General features: G+C 43.5%; 1 protein-coding gene across 26 annotated transcripts in view; it reads right to left on the bottom strand.

The window, feature by feature from the left end:
* OCA2 (OCA2 melanosomal transmembrane protein) overlaps positions 1 to 24,447 on the bottom strand; it is a 460,826-nt gene that overhangs the window by 419,047 nt on the left and 17,332 nt on the right. For 13 of the 26 annotated variants that reach the window (XM_073995274.1, XM_065547634.1, XM_073995264.1 and 10 more), the window contains one exon: positions 23,808 to 24,055. In XM_073995274.1, coding sequence (XP_073851375.1) covers positions 23,808 to 24,034 — 227 coding nt within the window. In that variant the 5' untranslated portion in view covers positions 24,035 to 24,055. Of the gene's footprint in view, positions 1 to 23,807; positions 24,196 to 24,447 lie in introns of those variants that run through there. The other 13 variants (XM_073995268.1, XM_073995267.1, XM_073995266.1 and 10 more) reach the window with 1 other exon arrangement.

The raw sequence follows: 24,447 nt of genomic DNA, 5'->3' as shown, positions 1-24,447 counted from the left end.
AACTCCCGCTGACAGGAGCCTCTCTTCTCGGGCACCGGCCTTCATGACAAAATTCCACCACTGACTGGGTGGGAGACGTTTCTATCGCTTGTGCGACTAAGTTTTCCCCAAGAAAATCTGTCCACAGGAGGAACAAGACAGGCTGTCGGGGACTCACTGGCTGGGAGTCAAACCCAACACCTGTCAGGATGTAGGACCCTGCACTAGGAAAACGGTCGCCCTCCCCGCTCCGGGACACCAGCACAGCAAACTGCATTCCTGTCCTTTGGGGCGACATGGGGGCACGCTGCTTTACTTCTTTCCACTGCTCTTTGAAAACCGAGTCGTTAGGAAAGCATCAGCAGTGACATATGTGTGGGGGATGGTAGTGCGGTTCCCAGGACACATCTGCATCACTGCTGGCTCCACACCCTCCAGGGCTGTCCATGTGACACCGCAGGGGGGCTCATCACACACTCCCATCCCTCCCCTGCAAGTCCCTGCCAGGGTGAGCCCCAACAGGGCCCCACACTCTATGAAGAGTCAGGTGCGGGAGCCTTCAGGAGTACCACGATGCTGTGTGTCTCTCAGAACCAGGCATGGGGACAGGGACATGGGCCAGTGGGGTGGCCCCTGCCCCAGCTGCCTGTCACCTGCCTCTGGTGCATGCCTGACCTTGGGCAATCAGTGCACCCTCTCGGGCCCCTCCCAGTTCCGCAGGGGCAGTGGCTGCATTTCCAGAAAGGAAGGGCCCGCAGGAGCGCGTGCTTTAGGTTTGCATTGCCTTTCTGAACACGCTGCTTCTGCGGCAAAGTCACAGCGATTGATGGTATTAAATAGAACACACATTTCAGAAAGGATTCTGGCACAAACAGTCTGATTCCCTAAGAACTTCGAATAGGAAATGCATTTAGACTTTACATGTTATGAATACATTGAAGAAGGCACCTTTCTGAAACTACCCAATTCTCCAGTGCTGGTCGGTGATGTCTCATTATTTTTGATCCAGAAGAACACTTGGCAACCATTGGAGCTAGAATCCAATGCTCATGGAAACCAACCCCATGAAATTCCAAGACATTGCCCTGTGACATTACCATGGCCCTCAACATAACAGCAGCTCTTTACGGGGCCTGCACTGTGGGGAGCCTCTGGGCGCTTGTCAGGACAGCTGTGCCCCGAGACGTCCTGGAGACCAGTGGGCCCCCTGGCCTGCCCAGCCACCGTTCCTGCTGAATCAGCTCCACAGACAGGGCCCCACAGATAAGGCTCCTGCACTCCCAGAATACCTGCTCCCCACCAGGAAATGGCCCTACCGCACATAACAAAAATACTGGCTCAAAAGTATATATAAGCTGCTCTTGCATTCCAATATTATCGAGCACCCGGCAGGCATGAACAAGACACACGCCCTGCTGTCAGAGAGCAAAGCCTCCTGGGCACAAGCGCTCTGAGAGCTAGACAGGCAAGCAGCCGCTGCTGCAGGGGAACAGCTGGGAACAATGTCATCACCAAGACAGGGGCAGGATTTGTACTCAGAAAACTCCGGGGTGAAGCAGGAGGGGAAAGCAGACTGTCCAACAAGCCTGACCCCTTCCCAGACCAACCACACTAAGCCTCCAGGCTGGGTCCTGTGACGACTGGATCTTAACCAGCCTCACACGCCGGGAGGCAGCCTGCCTGGTCCTGGCACAGCGGGGAGTGACGCACGAGGACCCACCCAGGGCTGGGTACCTGAGGCAGGTCACCCTGGCCCACCAAGTGCAGTGCCCTGGCACCCTGAAGGGCTGGCAGACATTCTCTCGGAGCCTTATAAGGGCCTGGGAACTGATCCTCAAGGCTTGAGGTCCCCCCAGTAATGAAATGAGAGTCACTGGGGAAATGTTGTCCACATGCAGAGCCACTTGGATGCTGAAGGCAAAACTGCAGCAGGAGGGTTGATAAGGGGCGGCTCTGGGTGCTGATCCACTGCCCACAGGGAAGGACGGAGGCCGGGAGCCGGGCCTGGCTGCTGCCACCCTTGCCTCTACCGCCTCCTCCGTCTGGAATCTCCTCTGGGGTTGGGGTCTTGTCTGTTTTCTTCTGAGCGCTCCCTCTTTCATCTGCCTCTAGCAGGGAAGGCTCCCTTTGCAGCTGCAGGAATCACGCAGGAGGTACTGGCCCAGGGCACACTGGCCGCCTGGCTCAGGCCCCACCACCCACCACCGTGCCCAGCTCCTGCCACCCTGTGCCCTGCACTGCTCGTTTTCTGAACCCCCTGTCACCTCCTGATCCCCCTGGGGTGGCAAACCCAGACACATCTCAGAGAGACGGGGTGGTGCCCTGCTGGGAAGATGCCGTCGGCTTCTCTATTTCTTAGAGACCAGTGTTAGTGACTTTATGTATGTGGCTCTTTTGTATAAATAGTAATAATCCAGGTGACCAAAACACTTAACAGAAAATTGTCACTATTTGAGCCCCAAAAATAGCTATGAACAGCTCCTCCCTTGCAGGCAAATGGGACTAGAAGAGGTAACAAGCGCAGCACCCCAGAGCCCAGCCCGGGGGGCAGGTGTGCAGGGAAAGTGTGCTGAGGCGCAAGGCTGTGGTCCAGGGCCTGGGTCCTCTCCCTGCTCTCAGAAGTCCTGAGGGGATGTGGTGAAGGTTCCCAAGGGCCACGCAGATGAGGACAGCTCTGGCGCTGGATGAAGGGGTACATTCCCACCGGGTCCAGAGAGCACTCAGTGAAGCCCGCCTACCCCCAGGAAAAGGAGAGTGCACAGGACATTAGATCACACCAAATGCACCTCGCCGCTTAGAAGGCGACAAAGCTGCACATTCTGAAGATGTCTGAAAGCCTGCCCTGTCCACTCAACTGAGAAGGTGAAGGCTGGCCTGCAGGAGCCACACAGGGCAAAGCCGGTCTGCATTTGGGGAACATCCTGGAGCTGCAGGGAGGTGGGGCATGAGCTACCGCAGTGGCCAGGAAAATCAGTTATTCATTTGAATAACCCAAAACTTATCAGCAAAGGAATAAGGTAAATCTTATTTTTTCCTTATTAAAATCATCAGAAGGATAAGATAGGCTGAGTGTGGTGGCCCTTGCCTGTAATCCCAGCACTTTGGGAGGCCAAGGCAGGAGGATCGCTTGAGCACAGGAGGTCAAGGATGCAGTGAGCCGCAACTGCACCACTGCACTCCAACTTGGGCAACAGAGCAAGACCCTGTCTCAGAAATAGTAATAATAATAATAATAATAAAATAAATCTAAACTTGAGATTAGCTAAAAGACGTACCACATTAAAATTATGTGAAAAGAGAACAATTTTTAAAGACTTCCAAATGTCTTTTGCTCCCCAGTAGTAAAGTTTTCTGCAGATTTTCCACTTTATTGACCCCAGAAAGGGAAGAGCAAATCTCCTCTTGGAAGGAAGCTCGGGCAGAGCTGGAACACGCCCTGGGTCACCTCGCGTGTAATTCACTCACTCTAGTTTCTATTAAATATAACCGGCCGCTTAGTCCCCTCGATGAATGGGAGCATGTGAAGTCAATTAGTACTTCCTCAGTTTCTTTCTATTTGAGAGTCTCCCTTTATGTACACATTCATTCAACCAAAGCTCAAACTCCCACTCAGGATTTCTCCCCACTCAAGGAGCAGCACACACACAATGGCACCCTGAAAGGTGAAGGCTGTGGGCAGCACACACCACATGCCCCTCATGTAACCCGCTGCTTCCACCAACCATCAGGGCATTGCAGGAGCTCCCACCCCTGGTGCCAGCATTTCTGCTGCAGTCTCATGTTTCACCTGGTCCCTGCCAGGCTCCTCAGGGTGCCGGCCCCGCACTGAGGCAGGTGGGAAGTGCAGGACCCCAGCATGCCTGCCTGGAACTGGAGGCCAGGAATCAGTTTCAGACCACCTCATGCACACTGCTCCAGCAATGCCTGCACGTCCTCTAGCTGGGGCACTGCAGGCTGGGATGTGCCAACCAGACCAGCACCTCCTACCCGGCCTTGCAAGGCAATCACCTTGCTGCTATGAATTTTATTTTTTTAATCCTAGCTTGAAATACAAAATGAGCAATGACTTGTTCGTTCTAAGCCAAACCTAATCTTCTTGCACCCCTGTGGGCATAGAAAAGCACTTCCACTTAGTATCTCAAAATAATTATTTTTATAAGATGAGATCTGCTTTCAAATCAAAGCAAGACGAGGTGACAGCAGGAAATGGCAGAGAAAGGACCTGTGGACATTCTCTCCTCCACAGAAGCAGCAAAAACACCGACAAAACTTGTCAAAATCAATATTTTCAGAACTTCAGAAGTTAACAAAAGTATAAAACAATCCATGGAGCATGTATTCAAGAGGAAGGTCAAGTTTCAGTGAGAACATTTTAACTCGCTCTATTGCCATATCCCTTTACCCGGTTTTGTGCTGGGCTCGAAAATCAGCCCTGCCATGATGGTGAAAACCAGAGGCCTAGCAGTCATTGAAGAGAGCAGAATTGGACTGGGGCACTTCCAAATCTCCCTGATGGAGAACTGGCAGTATTGGAGCTGTTTGGCAGTACCTTGACTACCCCTCTCACAGGAGCATCTGTATTGGCTCAGAGCTCCAGAGGTGAACAGCCTTCTCCCCGGGCGTTTGCCACAAACAATGAGTAGCAAATGTTTAACATCACAGATTCCTGAGGCAGCAACAGCCATTGGGGCTAACAAGAAGCCAACCAAAAAACACAAAAGTAGAAGCAGAGTTTGTAAAGCTCCAACACATTTCTAGGCATTCAAGCACAGGGCTGTACGTGTGCCCAAGAGGGACCTGTGAAGTCCTACCCACTCACCTCTGGATGACCGCGAGGCTCTGCAGAAGCCAGAAGTGAAGAATAAGGCAGAATGGCTGGCTGGAAGCTGAAGGCCGATCCCAACATGCACACACAGCCCTTGACAAAGGCAGGGAGACTTAACGGTCCCAACCCTTATTTAAGAATACCTCTGTCCTGTCACTAACTGAACAGAGAATTCACTGGCCATATACAACAAAGAATACAGACTCAACAACATGAGTTCAGGAAAGTCACTAAACAAACAGGAAGAGCAAAAAGCCCTGAGGAGGGAGAAGAATCTGATTATTAGAGCTTCCACATTATATTCTTTTAAATGTCCAATCTGACAAAAATATAGACATGCAAAGACATGTATGGTCCATACACAAGAAAAAAAATGGTAAATAGGTTGGAGTCCTTGTGAATGGAATTAGTGTCCATATTAAAAGAGGCCTAGAGAGTGCCCTCACCGCTTCCACTAACTGAGGACACAGAGAAAAGGCACCATTTACAAGGAACAGACCCTCACCAGCGCCTTGACTTTGGACTTCCCAGCCTCCAGAACTATGAGAAATAATGTTCTGTTGTTTATAAGCTACTCAGTTTCTGGCATTTTGTTACAGTAGCCTTAATGGACTAACACATCTACTGTGACATTTCATATAAATGGAAGCATACAATTTATCGTCTTTTATATCTGGCTTCTTTCACTCAGCATGTCTTTAAGGTTTATCCAAGCGGTAGTACACATCAGTACTTCTTCTATTTTTATGGGAACTATGTTCCGTTGCATGGATATGCCAAATTTTGTTTATCCACTCATCAACCGATAGACAATGAGGTTGTTTCTTTCTTCGGCCATTAGGAATAATGCTGCTTTGAACACAGATGCACAAGTTTTACATAGGCATGTCTTCTCAGTTTTATTGTGTACATACCTAGTAACAGAAATGCCGTATCAAACGGCAACTCCATGCTGAACAGTTTGAGGAACTGCTGAACTGTTTTCCAAAATGGCAGCACCATTTTATATTCCCATTGGCAATGCATGAGAGTTCCAACTTCTCCACATCATCCCGAACACTTGTCATCGCCATCTTTTTTATTATAGCCATCCTATTGGGTGTCAAATGGCATCTCACTGAGCTTTTAATTTGCATTTTCCTAAATACCACTCATGTTGAGTATCTTTTCAGTTGCTTGCAGCCCATTTGATTATCTTCTTTGGAGAAATACCTATTTTAATATTTTGCCTGCGGGCATAGGGGGAGTCTTTATTATGGAGTTGTAAGACTTCTATATATATATTCCAAATACTAGTCCCTTATCAGACACATGGTTAGCCAATATTTTCTCCCATTCTGTTGCTGTCTTTTCACTTCTTGACAGTGTCCTCTTTATTCACAAAAGTTTTTCTTTTTGATCAAGTCCAATCTACATACTGTTTTTGTTTGTGCTTTTAGCATCAAATCTAAGATATTGCATACTTCAAAGTCACAAAGATTTATAAACATGTTTTCTTCTAGGAGTTTTATAGTTTTAGAACTTGCATTTAGGTCTATGATCACTTTTGAGTTAATTTTGTGTATAATGTGAAGAGTCCAACTTCATTCTTTTCATGTGGATAGCCAGTTATCACAGCACAATTTGTTGGAAAGACTATTCTTTTTTTTTGAGACACAGTCTCGCTCTGACGCCCGTGATCTCAGCTCACTGCAAGCTCCACCTTCCGGGTTCATGCCATTCTCCTGCCTCAGCTTCCCGAGTAGCTGGGACTACAGGTGCCCACCACCATGCCTGGCTAATTTTTTGTATTTTTAGTAGAGATGGGGTTTCACAATGTTAGCCAGGATGTTCTCGATCTCCTGGCCTCATGATCCACCCACCTCGGCCTCCCGAAGTGCTGGAATTACAGGCGTGAGCCACCGCACCCGGCCTGGAAAGACTCTTTCTGCATTTATTTGTTTTAATACCCTTGGTGAAAATCAATTGAATTTACATGTAAGAGTTTATTTCTGGAGTCTCGATCCTCTTTCAATTATCTATATGTCTATCCTTATGCCAGTAACACACAGTCTTAAATTACTGTGGCTTTGTAGTAACTTCTGAAAACAGAAAGCATGAGTCTTCCAAGTGCTATTCTTTTACAAGGTTGTTCTGGCTCTTCTGGATGGCTTGCATTTCTCTTGCAGGATCAGTGTGCTCAAAATGTAGACTAATTTGAGTAGTAACACCATTTAACAGTAGTAAGTATATCTTCTTGATGAATTGACACTTTTATTACCAGAAATTCTTGTCTCTACTAACAATTTTTGTCTTAAAGTCTATTTTGTCCAATATTAGTATAGTCTCTCCACTTCTCTTTTGATTACTGTTTCCATGATATACCTTTTTCCACTCTTTTACTTTCAGCCTATTTGGGGTTTTGATTCTAAAGTGTGTTTCTTGGAGATAGCATATAGTTGGATCATTTACTTTACCCATTCTGCCAATTTCTGCCTTTTGGTTGAGATATTTAATCCATCTATGTTTAATATAATTACCATCGAGGTAAGATTTATCTGCTATTTTTGGTATTTTTTTCTATATGCCTCATGTTTTTTCTGTTTCTCACTTCTCCATTACTGCCTTCTTTGAAGTCAAACAGATATTTGCTAGTGTATCATTTTGATTCCTTTCTTCTTTTTCTACTGTATGTTATTTTCTTAGTGATTGCTGAGAGGATTACAATTATCATCGTAAAACAATCTAGTTAGAACCAGTGCCAACTTAATTTCAGCTATATACAGAAACTTTGCTCCTATATAATTCTATTTTCTCTCACCTGTTTGTTCTATTGCTGACTATAAATTACATGTTGACACACTGTATATCCTTTAACACAGATCTGTAATTACTGCTTTATGCAATTGTCATTTAAAGCAGGTGGTAGAATGAAGGAGTTGCATAGAGAAAAAAAAAAACAACATTTATGCTGTCTTTTATGTTTTCCTATACAGATTTCCTTACCAGAGCTCTGTTTTTCTTTATGTAGATTTGAGATATTGTCTAGTGTGCTCTCATTTCAGCTTGAAAAACTCCCTTTAGCAATTTTTGTGGGAAACGTATAGTGTTAAAGAACTCCCTCAGTTTTTGTTGATCTGGGAATTTCTTAATGTCTCCCTCATTTTTGATGGGCAGTTTTGCCAGATACAGAATTTTTAGTTGACGGTATTTTAACATTTTATATATGTCATCCCACGCCTTCCGGCCATGGTTTCTGATGAAAAATCAACTGTGAATCTAATTAAGGATCCCTTGTATGTGACAAGTCACTTCTCTCTTGGTGCTTTCAAGATTCTCTCTTTGGCCTTCAACAGTTTGGTTATGTGTCTTACTATAAATCTCTCTGAGTTTACCTTAGTTGGTGTTCATCTAGCTTCTTGGATTTAGAGATTTGTGTCTTTCATCAAATTTGGGGAGTTTTCAGTTATTATTTCTTTTAAATTTGTTCTGATCCTTTCTCTCTCTCTTCTCTGTCTGGAACACCCATAATGTGTATGTACTATTTGATGGCTTCCCACAGGTCCCTTGGGCTCTATTCACATTTTTTCATTCTTTTTTCTTTCTGCTTCTCAGACTAGCCAGTTTCAATTGTCCTGTCTTCAAGCCTGCTGATTCTTTCTTCTGCCTTCCTAAATCTGCTGTTGAATGCCACTAGTGAGTTTTTTGTTTCAGTTATACTTTTCAGAATTTCTTGCTGATTTCTTTTGATAATTTCTATCACTTTGTTGATAGCCTCATTTTGTTCATATGGTGTTTTTCTTATTTTCCACATTTATTTGTCCTTTTCTTCTTTTAGCTATCTGAGCATATTTAAGATAGATGTTTTAAGGACTTTTTTCAGGAGGTATTAATATGATGTCTGGGCTTCCTCCAGGATGAAAAGAAACATCCTTTAATGGATTTAGGAAATCCTTTAACGGATTTAAATGGAATTGTTTCTTTGTATGTCTTGGGTTTTTTTTTAATTGTTGTTGAAACAGTTTGGTGTTGGTGGTGGTTGTTGCTGTTGTTGTCACTGTTATTAAATGCTGTAGCAGTCCATTGGTTCAGGTACTTTTCCAAACTATTTTTCCAAGGACTGTATCCCTTTTCATGTCTCTGTTTCCTAACATCATGTTCAGCTAATGTTTTGGAAGAGATTTTCTTCAATACCAGGAGCTTTTACAAGCAAACCAGAAAAAGAGAAAACACACAAAAACAAAGAAGCAAACACCTCTCCCAGTCTTTGCAAAGTGGCTCTGTTGGATCACTACATCAGTAATTATCAAGGCTCTCATTGAGACTAAGATTAAGCTTGAGGTGAAAGTTTAGGGTTTTCTATGGTCTTTTCTGAGTATGCCTCTCACCCTAATTATGTATGTGGCTTTCTAAACTCATCCACACACAGGTACTTTTGAGTATCCTAAGTTCCCAAGGAATCTCCTACAGCTTTTGAACCTAGTTGTTAGGCAGTCTATTGGATGCCTCAATCAGTATGCATCTGTCCTAGGCATCTACAGTTTGTCAGACTCCCTGACCGTATTTTCAAGCAATGCCTATCACTTTTCCAGCTTATGTTCCGAGTTAGGCAAAACAGAGATCAGAGTCTTGTGTCAACCCCTCTGTTCGCCCACAGACAAATTAGAGCAAACACAATAATTTACAGTTTCCACAACTCCTAGTGTTGGTTCTAAGAGTTTCTGCTTGTTTTCAATGTTTCTAGGGGGGGACAAGAGCTTGGAACTGCTCATTTTACCATTTTGCCGTCACTATGCCGCTGCAATAGGTCATTGTTTTGGGGATTATGTTGTATCTAAAGATAAATTTGGGGGAAACTGTCATCATAATCATGTTGTTTTCCAATCCATGAACATTGAAGTCTCTCTACTTATCTAAATCTTCCTTAAGTTCTCTCAGCAATATTTTGTGTTGTTCAATTACAAGTCTTGCATTTGTTTTATTAAATTTAATCTTAAAAATTTGATTCTTCTTAATGCTTTTGTGAATGAAATGGTTTCTTAATTTTATTTTCAGATTATTCATTACTAACATATAAAGACAATTAGTTTTTGTGTGTTGATTTATAAAACTGTCTTTATTCACAGACATGATTATTTACTTAGAAAATCCCCCACCAAAAAAATCTACAAACAAAAAAGTTGTTGTACTTAATAAGTTACTTTAGCAAGTTTGCACAACACAAGATCAATGTACAAAAATCAATTCTGTTTTATGTACTAACATTGAAAAAATGTAAATTGATGTTTTAAAACACCACCAAAAAATGAGCCATTTGGAGCTAAACCTAACAAAATACGTTCAACACCTACCCACTGAAAACTATAAAATTTTGCTGAGAGAAATTAAATAATACCTAAATAAATGGAAAGATAAGCCATGTTCCTAGAGCAGACGATTCAACATTTGAAACCAAAAATAAAATTCTAAACCCCTCAACCAACTGAAGGGAATCCTCCCCTTGGCCAACAGAATTTCAAAGAAACCTAAACAATCAGTTCAAGCCATGATGGGAAAGAGGGGTGGGAGGCATTAGATGCGCCTCATTATACTCTCCTCCCTTTGGAATTCAGGCACAGCTGATTAGCATTAACATTTAAAACAGAGACATTAAAACAGATGAAGCAGACCCTTTGTAGCAATAAGATACCAAATTCCAACCTGACCCTAATACAGCATCACATGACAGATAGCAGACCGTAAAAGAAAAGTATTTTACCCCAAAATATATTTCTTTGACACTTTTTTAATGGCCCTACAAAGCTGTCTCTTGTGGGGGCGATCTACTTTCTGTAGAGAATCCCCTTCCCTTTCTGATTCTGAAGAGATTAGCTGAGAGTCTAGCACCTTTTAAAGGTCTAAACAGGAGACATTTGCCATCCATTGAATCTAAAGGTGGCCACCTATGAGATTTCATCTACCTAAAAAGAACTTTGGTCTCCACAACCTTATCCTAACCCAGACATTCCTTTCTATTGATTCCATGGCTTTAGATAATAACTTAATTCTTTCAACCAATTGCCAATCAAAAAATCTTTTAATCTACCTACAACCTGTACACCCCCATTTCAAGTTGTCCCACCTTTCTGGATCAAACCAATGTGTACCTTATGTGTATTGACTGATGCCTGCCTGTAACTTTTGTCTCCGTAAAATGTATAAAATCAAGCTGTAACCTCGGACCTCCTGGGGTTGTGCCACAGGTCATGATCCTCACATTTGGCTCAGAATAAAACTCTTCAAATATTTTACAGTGTTTGGCTTTTCTCATCAACAATATTATTAAGATGTCAACTCTCCATAAATTCATCTTATAGACTCGGCCAGGCACGGTGGCTCACACCTGTAATCCCAGCACTCTGGGAGGCCGTGGCGGGCGGATCACAAAGTCAGGAGATGGAGACCATGGTGAAACCCCGTCTCTATTAAAAATACAAAAAATTAGCCGGGCGTGGTGGCGGGTGCCTGTAGTCCCAGCTACTCAGGAGGCTGGAGCAGGAGAATGGTGTGAACCCAGGAGGCGGTGCTTGCAGTGAGCAGAGATTGCACCACTGCGCTCCAGCCTGGGCAACAGAGGGAGAGTCTGTCTCAAAAAATAAATTAATTAATAAAATAAAATAAAATAGAATTTTATAGACTCAATGCCATTCCAATAAAAATCCCACCAGGATCTTCTCTTTCTCTTTCTTTGTTAATCTAGCTAGGAGTCTATCAATCTTAATTATTTTTTTGAAGGACAAACTTGGTTTCATTGATCTTTTGTATGGATTTTTGCATCTCAATTTCATTAAGTTCTTCTCTAATTTTAATTCTTTCCTTGGGTTGGTTTATTCCTTTTTCTCTAGTTCCTTTAGGCAAAAAGTTAGATTGTTAATTTGGGACCTTTCTACCTTCTTGATGAAGGCATTCAGGGCTACAATCTTTCTTCTTAACACTGTTTTGGTCGCATCTCAGAGATTTTTAAAGCTTATGTCCTTATTTTCATTAATGTTAAAGAATTACTTTTTATTTCTACCTTAATTTTGATGTTCATGCAGGAGTTATTCAGGAGTAAGTTGTTTAATTTCCATATATTTTTGTAGTTGTCTGAGATCTTATTGGTATTTATTTCTATTTTTATTGCGCTATGGTCTCAAGAGTGTGCTTGGTATGATTTCAGTTTCTTTTGAATGTATTGAAACTTGCTTTATGACTGAGAATGTGGTCAATCTTAGACGATGTTCCATATGCAGACGGGAAGAATGTACGTTCTCTGGTTGTTGGATGGAGTGTTCTGCAGATGTCTATTAGGTCCAATTGGTCAAGCGTTGAGTTTAAGTCCAGAGTTTTTTGGTTCGTTTTTTGACTTGGTGATCTACCTAACGCTGTCAATAGGGTGTTGAAATCTCCCACTATTATTGTGTGGTTCTGTAAGCCTTTTTACAGTTCAGTAAGTTGTTTTATGAATCTGGGTGCTGCACAGTTGGGTGCACAGATATTTAGGATAGTTAAGGTTTCTGGTTGGATTGTATCCTTATTATGTAATAATAAGGGCACTTCATTGTCCTGCTTAATTTTTATTGGTTTAAAGACTGTTTTATCTGATGTAAGAACAGAAACTCCTCCTCTTTTATATTTTCCATTTGCCTGGTAGATTTTACTCCACCCTTTTATTTTGAGCCTATGGGTGTCGCTACATGTGAGAAAGAGAAAATCCAAATAAGCACAATCAGAAATGACAAAGACGATACTACAACTGGTCCCACAGGATTACAAAAGAGCCTCAGAGACAAACATGACTAACTCTATGCACACAAATTATAAAATCTAGAGGAAGCGGATAAATTCCTGGAAGCACACGATCTCCCAAGATTGAATTAAGAAGAGATTGAAAACCTGAATAAACTAGTATCAACATCTGAAATTGAATCAGTAATAAAGAACCTATCAACCAAAAAAAGCCCTGGGCCCGATGGATTCATAGCCAAATTCTACCAGACGTACAAAGAAGAACTGATATCGATACTACTCAAATTATTGCAAAAAATCAAGAAGAAGGGGCTCTGCCCTAACTCATTCTGTTAAGCCAGCATCAGCCTGATACCAAAATCTGGCAGAGACACAATGAAAAGAGAAAACTTCAGACCAATATCCCTCATGAACATAGATACAGAAGTCCTCGACAAAATACTAGCAAATAAAATCAAGTAGCACATCAGAAAGTTAATATGCCACGATCAAGCAGGCTTTATTCCTGTGATGCAAGGCTGTTTCAATGTAGACAAATCAATAAATGTGTTTCACCACATAAACAGAATCAAAAACAAAAACCACATGATCATCTCAGTAGATGCAGAAAGCTTTGGATAAAATCCAACATTCCCTCATGATAAAAATCTTCAACAGACTAGGCACTGAAGGAACATATCTCATAATACTGAGAGCCATCTACGACAAACTTATAGCCAGCATCACACTGAATGGGCAAAAGCTCAAACCATTCCCCGTGAGAGCTGGAACAAGACAAGGATGCACATTTTCACCACTCCTATTCAACATAGTACTAGAAATCCTAGCCAAAGCAGTCAGGCAAGAGGAAGAAGTAATAGCCATCCAAATAAGAAAAGAAGAAGTCAAACTATCTCTCTTCATGGACCATATGATCCTATACTTAGAAAATCCTAAAGACTCCTAGAATTGATACATGACTTTAGTAAAGTTTCAAGATACAAAAACCAATGTGCAAAAACTCAGCAGCATTTCTATACAGCAATAATGTCCAGGCTGGAAGTGAAATGAAGAACACAATCCCACTTACAATAGACACAAAGAAAATGAAACACCTAGGAGTACGGCTAACCAAGGAGTTGAACGATTTCTGTAAGCGCTACACAACATTGCTGAAAGAAATCAGAGATGGTGCAAATAAATACAAAAACATTTCATGCTCATGGATTGGAATAATATCATAAAAATGTCCATACTGCACAAAGCAATATACAGATTCAATGCTATTCCTATCAAACTACCAACATTCTTTACAGATTTAGAAAAAAAAAAAAAAAAAAAGCTATTCTAAAATCTATATGGAACCAAAAAAGAGCCCAAATTGCCAAAGCAATCTTAAAGCAGAAAGAACACAGCTGGAGGCATCATGCTATCCAACTTCAAACTACACAATAAAACCACAAAAACCAAACAGCTTGGTACTGGCACAAAAACAGACACACAGACCAATGGAACAGAATAGAAAACTCAGAAATAAAACCTCACACCTACGGCTATCTGATCTTCGACATGGCCAACATAAACAAACAATGAGGAGAAGACTCCCTATTTAATAAATGGTGCTGGGATAACTGGCTAGCCATATGCAGAAGATTGAAACTGGACCCCTACCTTTCACCATATATAAAAAGGAACTCAAAATAGATTAAAGATTTAAATATAAGACCTCAAACTAGAAATCCTGGAAGACAACTTAGGAAATACTCTTCTCGACATCAGCCTTGGCAAATAATGTTTGGCTAAGTCCCCAAGAGCAACTGCAACAAAAACAAAAATTGGCAAGTGGGACCTAATTAAACTAAAGAGCTTCTGTACAGCAAAATAAACTATCAACAGGGTAAAAAGACAACCTACAGCGTGAGAGAAGATAGTCACAAACTGTGCATCTGACAAAGGCCTAATATCCGGAAACTATAAAGAACGTAAACAAATCAACAAGTAACCCCGGCCGGGCACGGTGGCTCACGCCTGTAATCCCAGCACTTTAGGTGGCCGAGGCGGGTGGATCATGAGGTCAGGAGATCAAGACCATCCTGGCTAACACGGTGAAACCCTGTCTCTACTAAAAATACAAAAATACAAAAAAATTAGCCGGGCGTGGTAGCGGGCGCCTGTAGTCCCAGCTACTCAGGAGGCTGAGGCAGAAGAACGGCATGAACCGGAAAGAGGAGCTTGCAGTGAGCAGAGATTGCATCACTGCACTCCAGCCTGGCCAACAGAGCGAGATTCCGACAACAACAACAACAACAACAAAAAAGTAACCCCATTAAAAAACGGGCAAAGGACATGAACAGATACTTCTCAAAAGAAGACATACAAGTGGCAAGCAAACATATGAAAAAGTGCTCAGCATCACTAATCATCAGAGAGACGCAAATCAAAACCACAATGAGATACCATCTCACACCAGTCAGAATGGCTATTATTTTAAAAATCGAAAAACAACAGATGCTGGTGAGGCTACGGAGAAGAGGGAATGCTTAGGCACTGCTGGTGGGAATGCAGATCAGCCCAGCTACTGTGGAAGGCAGTCTGGAGATTTCTCAAATAACTTAAAACAGAGCTACCATTAAACCCAGCAATCCCATTATTGAGTAGATACACAAAAGAAAAATCATACTACCAAAAATATATGCGCTCATATGTTCATCACCGCACTATTCGTAAAAGCAAAGACATGGAACCAACCCAGGTGTCCATCAATGCTAGACTGGATAAAGAAAATACAGTTCATATACTTCGTGGAATACTATGCAGCCATTAAAAAAAAGAGTAAAATCTGCCGGACATGGTGGCTCATGCCTGTAACCCCAGTACTTTGCTAGGCAGAGGCGGGTGGATCACCTGAGGCCAGGAGCTTGAGACCAGCCTGGCCAACACGGTGAAACCCCCGTCTCTATTAAAAATACAAAAATTAGCTGGGTGTGGTGGTGAGTGACTGTAATCCCAGCTGCTTGGGGGGCTGAGGCGAGATAATTGCTTGAACCCAGAAGGTGGAGGTTGCAGTGAGCCAAGATCACGCCACTGCACTCCAGCCTGAGCAACAAGAGCAAAACTCCATCTCAAAAAAAAAAAAAGAATGAAATCATCTCCTTTGCAGTAACATGGATGGAGCTGGAGGCCATAATCCTAAACAAATTAATGCAGGAACAGAAAACCAAATACCTCATGTTCTCACTTATAAACGGGAGCTAAACATTGAGCACACATGGACTCATGAGTGCAGGAACAATAGACACTGTGGAATACGAGAGGATGGAGGAAGGGGGAGTGGGTTAAAAGAAAAAAACTACTTATCAGGTCCTAGACTCATGACCTAGGTGACGGGATTCATACTCCAAACCTCAACATCACATAATATTCTCATGTAACAAATCTGTACATGGGTACCCCCATATCTAAAATAAAAGTTGAATTTTAAATTTTCACACACAGTGTATGATTTCACTTATATAACATTATCAAAATGGCAAAATTGTAGAGATGAAAAACAGAGTAGTGATTTCCAGGGATTACAGATGGCAGGGGGAGGGGTATGTAACTTAAGGGTTTGTGTGAGGGATTTCTGCATGGAATCTGAGATTGTGATGGAATAGGTCTATATCTTGATTATTAACAAGTAACCCCGGCTGGGCATGGTGGCTCACGCCTGTAATCCCAGCACTTTAGGAGGCCGAGGCGGGTGGATCATGAGGTCAGGAGATCAAGACCATCCTGGCTAACACGGTGAAACCCTGTCTCTACTAAAAATACAAAAATACAAAAAAATTAGCCAGGCATGGTAGCGGGCATCTGTAGTCCCTGCTACTTGGGAGGCTGAAGCAGAAGAACGGCATGAATCCGGAAAGAGGAGCTCTCATAGATGGAATAGGTCTATATCTTGATATTGTGTAAAGCTACACAAGTGATAAAATGACAGACAGACACACACACACACAGAGTACAAAAAAATTCCCAGTAGGAATGTTATTTAAATTAACAAATGATGATAGAATTTATATGGGAAGGCAAGTGGCATCGAATAGCCAATCTTGAGAAAGAACCACGTTGGAGGACTCACACCATCTGATTTCAGAACTCTTTATAAAAAGATACAAGACAGTGTGATATTCATGACATGATAATCACATAGACTGATGGAAAAGAATAGAGAGTTCAGGGGACCAGGTGTGGTGGCTCACGCCTGTAATCCTAGTACTTTGGGAGGCCGAGGCGGATGGATCACTTGAGGTAAGGAGTTCAAAACCAGCCTGGCCAACATAGTGAAACCCCATTTCTACTAAAAATACAAAAAAAAAAAAAAAAAACACATTATCTGGGCATGGTGGTGGGCACCCATAGTCCCAGCTACTTGGGAGGCTGAGGCAGGAGAATCACTTGAACCCAGAAGGCAGAGGTTGCAGTGAGCCAAGATCACGCCACTGCACTCCAGCTGGGTACAGAGTGAGACTCCGTCTCAAAAAAGAATAGAGTCCAGAAGTAAATCAGCAGATAAATGGACAATGTATTTGTGCCAAAGACACAAAGCAATTTAATGGACAATGGAGTCTTTTCAACAAATGGTGCTGGAACAATTGGACACCTATAAGCAAAATATAAATAAACCCAGCAGCATATGCAAAAATTCACTCAAAATGGATTATATGCCTAAACGTAAAACCTAAAACTACAACATTTCTAAAAGAAAAAACAGGAGAAAATCTTTGTGATCTTGGGTTAAGCAAATATTTCTTAGATACAACACCAAAAGTATACTCCATAAAAGAACAATTGATAAATTGGACAACACCAAAATTAAATTTCTGCTCTCCAAAAGAGACCAAAAAATAATAATACAAAGACAAGCCACAAACTGTTGGAAAATAATTGGGAAAAATGCAGTTTATAAAAAAAAGTTGTGTCAAGAATATATAATGAATCACAAACCCCGTAATAGGAAAACAAGCAGACCTCACTCTTCAAATATATAAAACTATGATAAGGTGCCTCTACATACTTACTAAAATGGCTAAAATTAAAAGTACAGTCAATATTAAGTGCTGACAAGGACACAGAGCACTGGAGCTCTCATGCACTACAGGTGAAAATGCAAAATGGTGCAGCTTCCTTGGAAAGTAGTTTGGCCACTGCTTAGACAGTTAAACACATACTTATCAAATAACTCAGCAATCTCATTCCTAGGCATTTATCCAAGAGAAATTAAAATTTACATTCACATAAAAACCTGTATGCCAATGCTTATACTGGTTTTATTCATAATTACCAAAACTTGGGAACAACCCAAGTGCCCTTCAAGAGGAGAATGAATAAATAAAGTGTGATATGTCCACATAGCTCCACTCAGCAATAAAAAGAAACACAACTTGGATGAAGCTCAAATGCATTATACTAAGAACCAAACGCAGTGGTTACATTCATTTGACATGCTTGAAACAGGCAAAAATGTAGAAACCGAAAACAGACTGATGGTTAACAAGTGCTGACGGGAAGAGGAAGTGGCCAAAGGAGTTTTTGTAGGGTGATAGAAATATTCCAGATCTTGATTTGCTGACAATTACACAACTGTACGCATTTGTCAAAACTCATAGATCTACTCACCATTTCTGGTGAAATTATACCTCAATTAAAAATATATAAAATAATAGCTTTGCGCAATCTGCAACACTGATAGTGTTTACAACATATTGTTACATTTAAGAAACTACAAAGCACGAGATACCCTCTGAGCACAATTATGTAAAAACTTGTATTGCATATGGGAAAGACCAGAAGGGAACACAGATAAATGCAAGCAGGCAGTAATGATTGTGTTAGGGGCACAACGCTGTGTTCTCCCTGTGTTCTCCCTTCAACCTCCAAATTTTCAGCAATGTTTATTTTCACTTGATAATAATGAAATACAGTAACTAATCCACAATAGATGTAAATGCTGTCTTAAAATAATTTATCTTCATTATTTTTAACATATTCTCTCTAATTTGCTTCCCTGTCCAACCTTCCACCATATATATTCCTGCTAAGTGGAAGACCGAAAGGTAATTAGCTAATTTTGAAAGGGCAAATTTTAAGGTCAATTAATTCCTGATTTGTGAAAACAATTAGAAAAAATTAATTACATTTTCCACTGATTAGAAATAAACCTTCCCACACAATCTTGACTTTAAAAAAAAATAGATAATTTTAGTCTGTCAATCTGACAACCAAATGTATTTAAGTATATCTGTCGTTCTTACATACTATTTTGAGATACAGAGAAAAATTGATTCAAAATTTTCTGAGATTTAGTTTTTAGGCAAAGCGAACGGGAAAGAGAGAGTGAAGAGAGTGGGGAAGGCTGCATGTCACTCTGTGCTCACTTTTTTTTTTTTTTGAGACAGTTTCACACTTGTTGCCCAGGCTGGAGTGCAATAGTGCGATCTCAGCTCACTGCAACCTCCGCCTCCCAGGTTCAAGCGATTCTCCTACCTCCGCCTCCCGAGTAGCTGGGATCACAGGCATGTGACACCAGGCCCGGCTAATTTTGTATTTTCACTAGAGACAGGGTTTCTCCATGTTGGTCAGGCTGGTCTCAAACTCCCAATCTCAGGTAATTTGCCTGCCTCAGCCTCCCAAAGTGCTGGAATTACAGACGTGAGCCACTGCACCCAGCCCTGTGCTTACTTTTTTATGAATAAAATTAGCATATTGGATAAAATTCATCTTTCATTTGGCAATTTTGTTTGTTTCATGTCATTACGATTGTATGGACAAGACGTATTCCTCTAACAAAAGGGTGGAAGTCCTCAGCTAAGACGGGGGGAAACAGCCCTGAGGAGTGTCCAGCAGCGTTCCAGGGCTGGACACACAGAGCAGGTGCAGGGTCCGAAAGACAAGGGTCGAGGTGCCCAGAGAATGAAGTCTGCTTTCTCCATAGGTCTTTGTGGTTGGTTCCCTCTGTTATAGGACTATTGTTAAAGGAGGGTAAAACCATGACTCTCATCCCAACATAAAATGAATGCAGGTCAATCTTTTGTTTAACTCATCAATCAGAGGAAACTGATAAGATGCAAAAAACCACACATACACAGGCAATTAGAAATGCTGAATTAGGCCCGGAGCGGTGGCTCACGCCTGTAGTCCAGCACTTTGGGAGGCTGAGGCGGTGGAACAGAGGTCAGCAGATCGAGACCATCCTGGCCAACATGGTGAAACCCCGTCTCTACTAAATATACAAAAATTAGCCAGATGTGGTGGCGAGTGCCTGTAGTCCCAGCTACTCAGGAGGCTGAGGCAGGAGAATCACTTGAACCTGGGAGGCGGAGGTTGCAGTGAGCTGAGTTTGCACTACTGCACTCCAGCCTGGGTAACAATGTTGAATTGAACTTACAAATAAAGGCAAAACTGAACAATGCATTCCACAGACACAATCCAACTTTACTTCTAGGGAAAAGAGTCATCTGCATTATTGTCAGCTTTCTGATGAGTTGCAAACAGTGAAAAATGCAGATAACCTGGAAGGATTCCAGACCTCCCTTCACTTCCTATAAAAGACACCAATCATTTTTGTGTTCCAGTTCCAACTTTTTCACAACAATTTCCTTCACCACGATTCATCTCTGGGGTCAGTGGTGCCTGAGTGGCTCCCAGGAATTGGCCTGCTGGTACTCACACCCTCCCACAATCCCATCCCCGAGTGTGGGCTGGACCTAGTGACTGCCTTCTAACCAACAGAATACAGAAGAAGGGATGGTGTCACTCTGTGATTAGGTCACAAAAGACTATCCCTTGTGCCTGCCCAGATGGAGTAGGCCCCTGGCAAGGAGCTGAGGTGGCCTCCAGTCAACAGCCAGCAAGGAACTGAGCCCATCCATCCAACAGCCCAGGAAGAACCACAGCCGGCCAGCAACCACACAGATAAGCTCAGAAGCGGATCCTGCTCCAGCTGAACGCTGAGATGCTATGGCTCTAGCTGACAACTTGTCCCAGCCTATGAAGACCCTGAGCAGAAGACCTAGGTCAGCTGTGCCCAGATTTCTGACCCATGAAACTGAGAAAATAAATATGTACTCTTTTAAGCTGCTAAATTTGGGAGAAATTTGTTACCTGGCAATAGATTATGAATTCACTCTCCCTTCCAGCTTTCTTTATATGTATATCCTGCCTTGTTTCATACAGATTTTAATCATTTTAAGAAAATACCTACTTATCAGTTTGTATACAGGTGATGAAACTGACCCAAGAAATCCCAGGCAGCTCACCTGAGCTGCCTGGGAGCCAAAGGAAAAAGGGCACACGGCAGGCTGCAGCCTCTGCCTGCTTCTCCCCTGCACAAACGACAGAAAACTAGGCTGCAAGCGGATGATTCCCTGAGAGCTAAAACATAGGCCAGTTCAGTGCCCCAAATTACCTTTTCAACACAGTCTGAAGCAATCTATTTGCAGCATCTCATAGTGTTCTTTCACTCTGGTCATCCTCCACAACTGAACCCGTAATAGATGGGTTCGACTTCACTGAGGCTAAGGGGTTTGCAGGTTTCCACATACCTAAGACTCCCACCTATGCTAGGTTCAAAGACTTATGTATCTTCTCTCTAATAAGAATACTGTTTTGTTTTGTTTTGTTTTTTCATTTTCTGCCTATTTTCATGAAACAAGAAAGGCAAAATGTAATAAAATCCTTCAGTAACCTTCAGCTTGAGATGACAGTGCTGGGATACTGCACACATGGCCACCAGGCGACACGGCCCCACACCTGCCCGGGAGTGTGCTGTTTCAGGCGGCTGGCCTAGGTGCACGTGGGCAACAGCCTGTGCCCTCCGTACTCAGACATTCACACCCGTGAGCCCTTCCCCCGAGATTCCTCACCGTGGGTGGGCTGGGCCAACACGCCATTCTCCTCGTGGTGCTGAGAGCCGCCCCTTGAGGCTGCAGTTCCCTGTTGCTCCTCCTCCAGGGAGAACCTCCACATGGGAGGTGCTGCTCACTCGTGAAGGCTCATGCCTGCGGACACGGGTGGCACCTTCTGGCATCTCCGCACTCAGCCTAGGTAGTTGCCAGTGCCATCCTAACACCCCCTCCCCGTGCCCTGGGCAGGCTGTGGGGTCAGGGCACCCTCAGCCCTCCCTTCACTGGACCATCACATCTGCCAGTTCTCGCCCCCACGTTCCTGCACCTATCAGCACCTCTCCACGCCCTCCCTTCTCCTCCACCTGGAATCCTGCCTGGGTGCCCAGGGCCTCCTGACTGTGGAGCTCATGACGGGCCCTAGTCTGCCCCGGTACACCGTACATCGAAGCAAGAAGTGAGGTCAAAGAACTTGCAAATATGCTCGTCTGGTTTTCCTGATTCTTGTCTCACTGGAAGCTGAACATTAGCCTTCCATCACTCACATCCTGGCTGGGACAATCCTGCTGCCTCGTCTGCCTCCCCATGCACACGGCCATGCAGTCCTTCTGGCCATATTAGACACTTCCCAACAAAAAACACTCTTGAAAGCAAAGGAAAAGGCAAGCCTCTCGCTGGGAGAAGATCCTGCAACATGGGACCAGAGAAAGTTAATTCTCAGAATATTCAATACGAATCTGGGAGAAACAAACACATTCAGTGTATAACAGAGAACATTTACTACAGGCTGTTTTTAATAGTATACGCTGGGGGGGTGAGGAGCAGAAACTGAAAAGCCGCCAACAGGAGAACATGTATGAACGGTGGCATGTTCACATAATGAAATTCTATGCAAGGAGTTCACAAGAATGAACGAGAGCTACAGGCATCAGCATAGAGAAACCTCGAAACACGTTGCCAAAGAGAGCAATTCGAAGATTCACCATTTGCAAGACGACAGCACAGACTCCAAGTAAGTAGAAACACTCAGTAAAAGCATGAGCACGCAGGCTGGGGAGCTCCCCCCGGAGGGGCAGGGTCACAGCAGCAGCACGCAGCGCACCCGCATGCAGTTCTGTGGTGCTTTGTTAAAGGCTGGAGAGACCAACAGTACTGCAGGGGTCAGGGCTCCGGCTGTGGGAACGAGGGTCCTCAGATCTGCCATGTAATCGATATGCCCCAATAAAGACAGGCAGAGACATCTACTCATAGGATGCTGCTTTTCTCATTACAAGGACATCTGCGTGAACTGCAAATTATGGATTTGGAGTATAAGGATTGACATGTAAAATCCATTCATTGTCTTTACATAAGTAAATATTTAAAGACGTATCAAAATTTTCTCTTAAAGAATGAAATTGGCCGGGCGCGGTGGCTCACGCCTGTAATCCCAGCACTTTGGGAGGCCGAGGCGGGTGGATCACGAGGTCAGGAGATCGAGACCACGGTGAAACCCCGTCTCTACTAAAAATACAAAAAATTAGCCGGGCGCGGTTGTGGGCGCCTGTAGTCCCAGCTACTCGGGAGGCTGAGGCAGGAGAATGGCGGGAACCCGGGAGGCGGAGCTTGCAGTGAGCCGAGATCGCGCCACTGCACTCCAGCCTGGGCGACAGAGCGAGACTCCGTCTCAAAAAAAAAAAAAGAATGAAATCATGTCTTTTGCAGCAACATGGATGTAGCTGGAGGTCATTATCCAAACGCATTAACACAGGAACAGGAAACCAAATACCACATATTCTCATGATAAGTGGGCTCTAACCCCGGGTGCATATGGACATAAAGAAAGCAGCAGGGGACACTCGGACCACACGGGGGCGGGAGGAGGGAGGGTGGAAAACTAACTATTGGGTACCATGCTGACTACCCAGTTGATTAGTAGTACCCCAAACCTCAGCATCACACAACATATCCAGGTAACAAACCTGCACATTTAACCCCTGAATCTAAAATAAATGTTGAAATTATTTTTAAATTTCCTTTTATGTAAATTCTGACTTTTCTGACATGAACTACTCAGTTCCACTTGCTATATGTATAGAAATAAAGCATGTCCTAAGAGACATACACTTTCCAACACTGCAGAATAATTGCAATACCTTAAATAATACATTAGGTGTTAAATCTTCATGCTACAAACTCTCTTTTCTATTTGTATTATCTTTTGGAGCTAAATTAAGCTCATGATATTTTACAAATATCAGTCATCAAAAACTAAGCCAGGAAAGGGATCTAACGCTGGAAAAATTCTTGGAAAGTTTCTGGAAATGTTTCCCACAACAAACGTGGGGGAACGATGCTCACGGAAACCCAATCTTCGTGAAGTCCACATTTACAAGACGGCACTATTTTAAACTCACCTCCCCTTTGTGAGGAATGAAGCAAACTCCTGGCCTGCAGGAGCCCAGGAGCTCTGCCCAGCGGCCCCGCTGGGGCAGGAGAGCGAGGGGTCAGCCCCGCCGGCTCCCCGCGGAGGCCTGCGCTTGCCCGCGGCAAGTTCAGCGAGTCCCGGGGGCCCGGACGTCTGCAGGAGCTCCACCTCGGGCGCGCCAGGGTCCCGCCTGCCGTCTCTGCTCTCCAGATGCATGCTCCGCCGCCAGTCTTCTCTCTAGGGCAGCCAGAAAAAACCACTCGTGATGAAAGGCACACGGGGACTCACGTTTGCACCTCCGAAGTCCACACAGTGGGAAGGCTGCTCCCACGGAGGCGCTCCCGGGTTCCACCGTCCTAGCCACGCAGGAGCTTTTCACACTAGCGAGAAGCGAAGCTGGACTTCCTGGGTGGGGCGGGGACTTGGAGACCTTTTCTGGCTACAGGATTGTAAACACACCAATCAGCACTCTGGAAAATGGACCAATCAGCACGCTGTAATAAAATGGACCAATCAGCACTCTGTAAAATGGACCAATCAGCAGGATGTGGGCAGGGACAAGTAAGGAATAAAAACCGACCACCCCCCAGCCAACTGCAGCAGCCCGCTGGGCTCCAGTGCCAGGCTGT

This window comes from Macaca fascicularis, chromosome 7 (assembly GCF_037993035.2).
Source record: "Macaca fascicularis isolate 582-1 chromosome 7, T2T-MFA8v1.1".
Classification (NCBI taxonomy): Eukaryota; Metazoa; Chordata; class Mammalia; order Primates; family Cercopithecidae; genus Macaca; species Macaca fascicularis.
The sequence above is the reverse complement of the archived record's forward strand: the minus strand, read 5'-3'. Positions and strand labels throughout refer to the sequence as shown.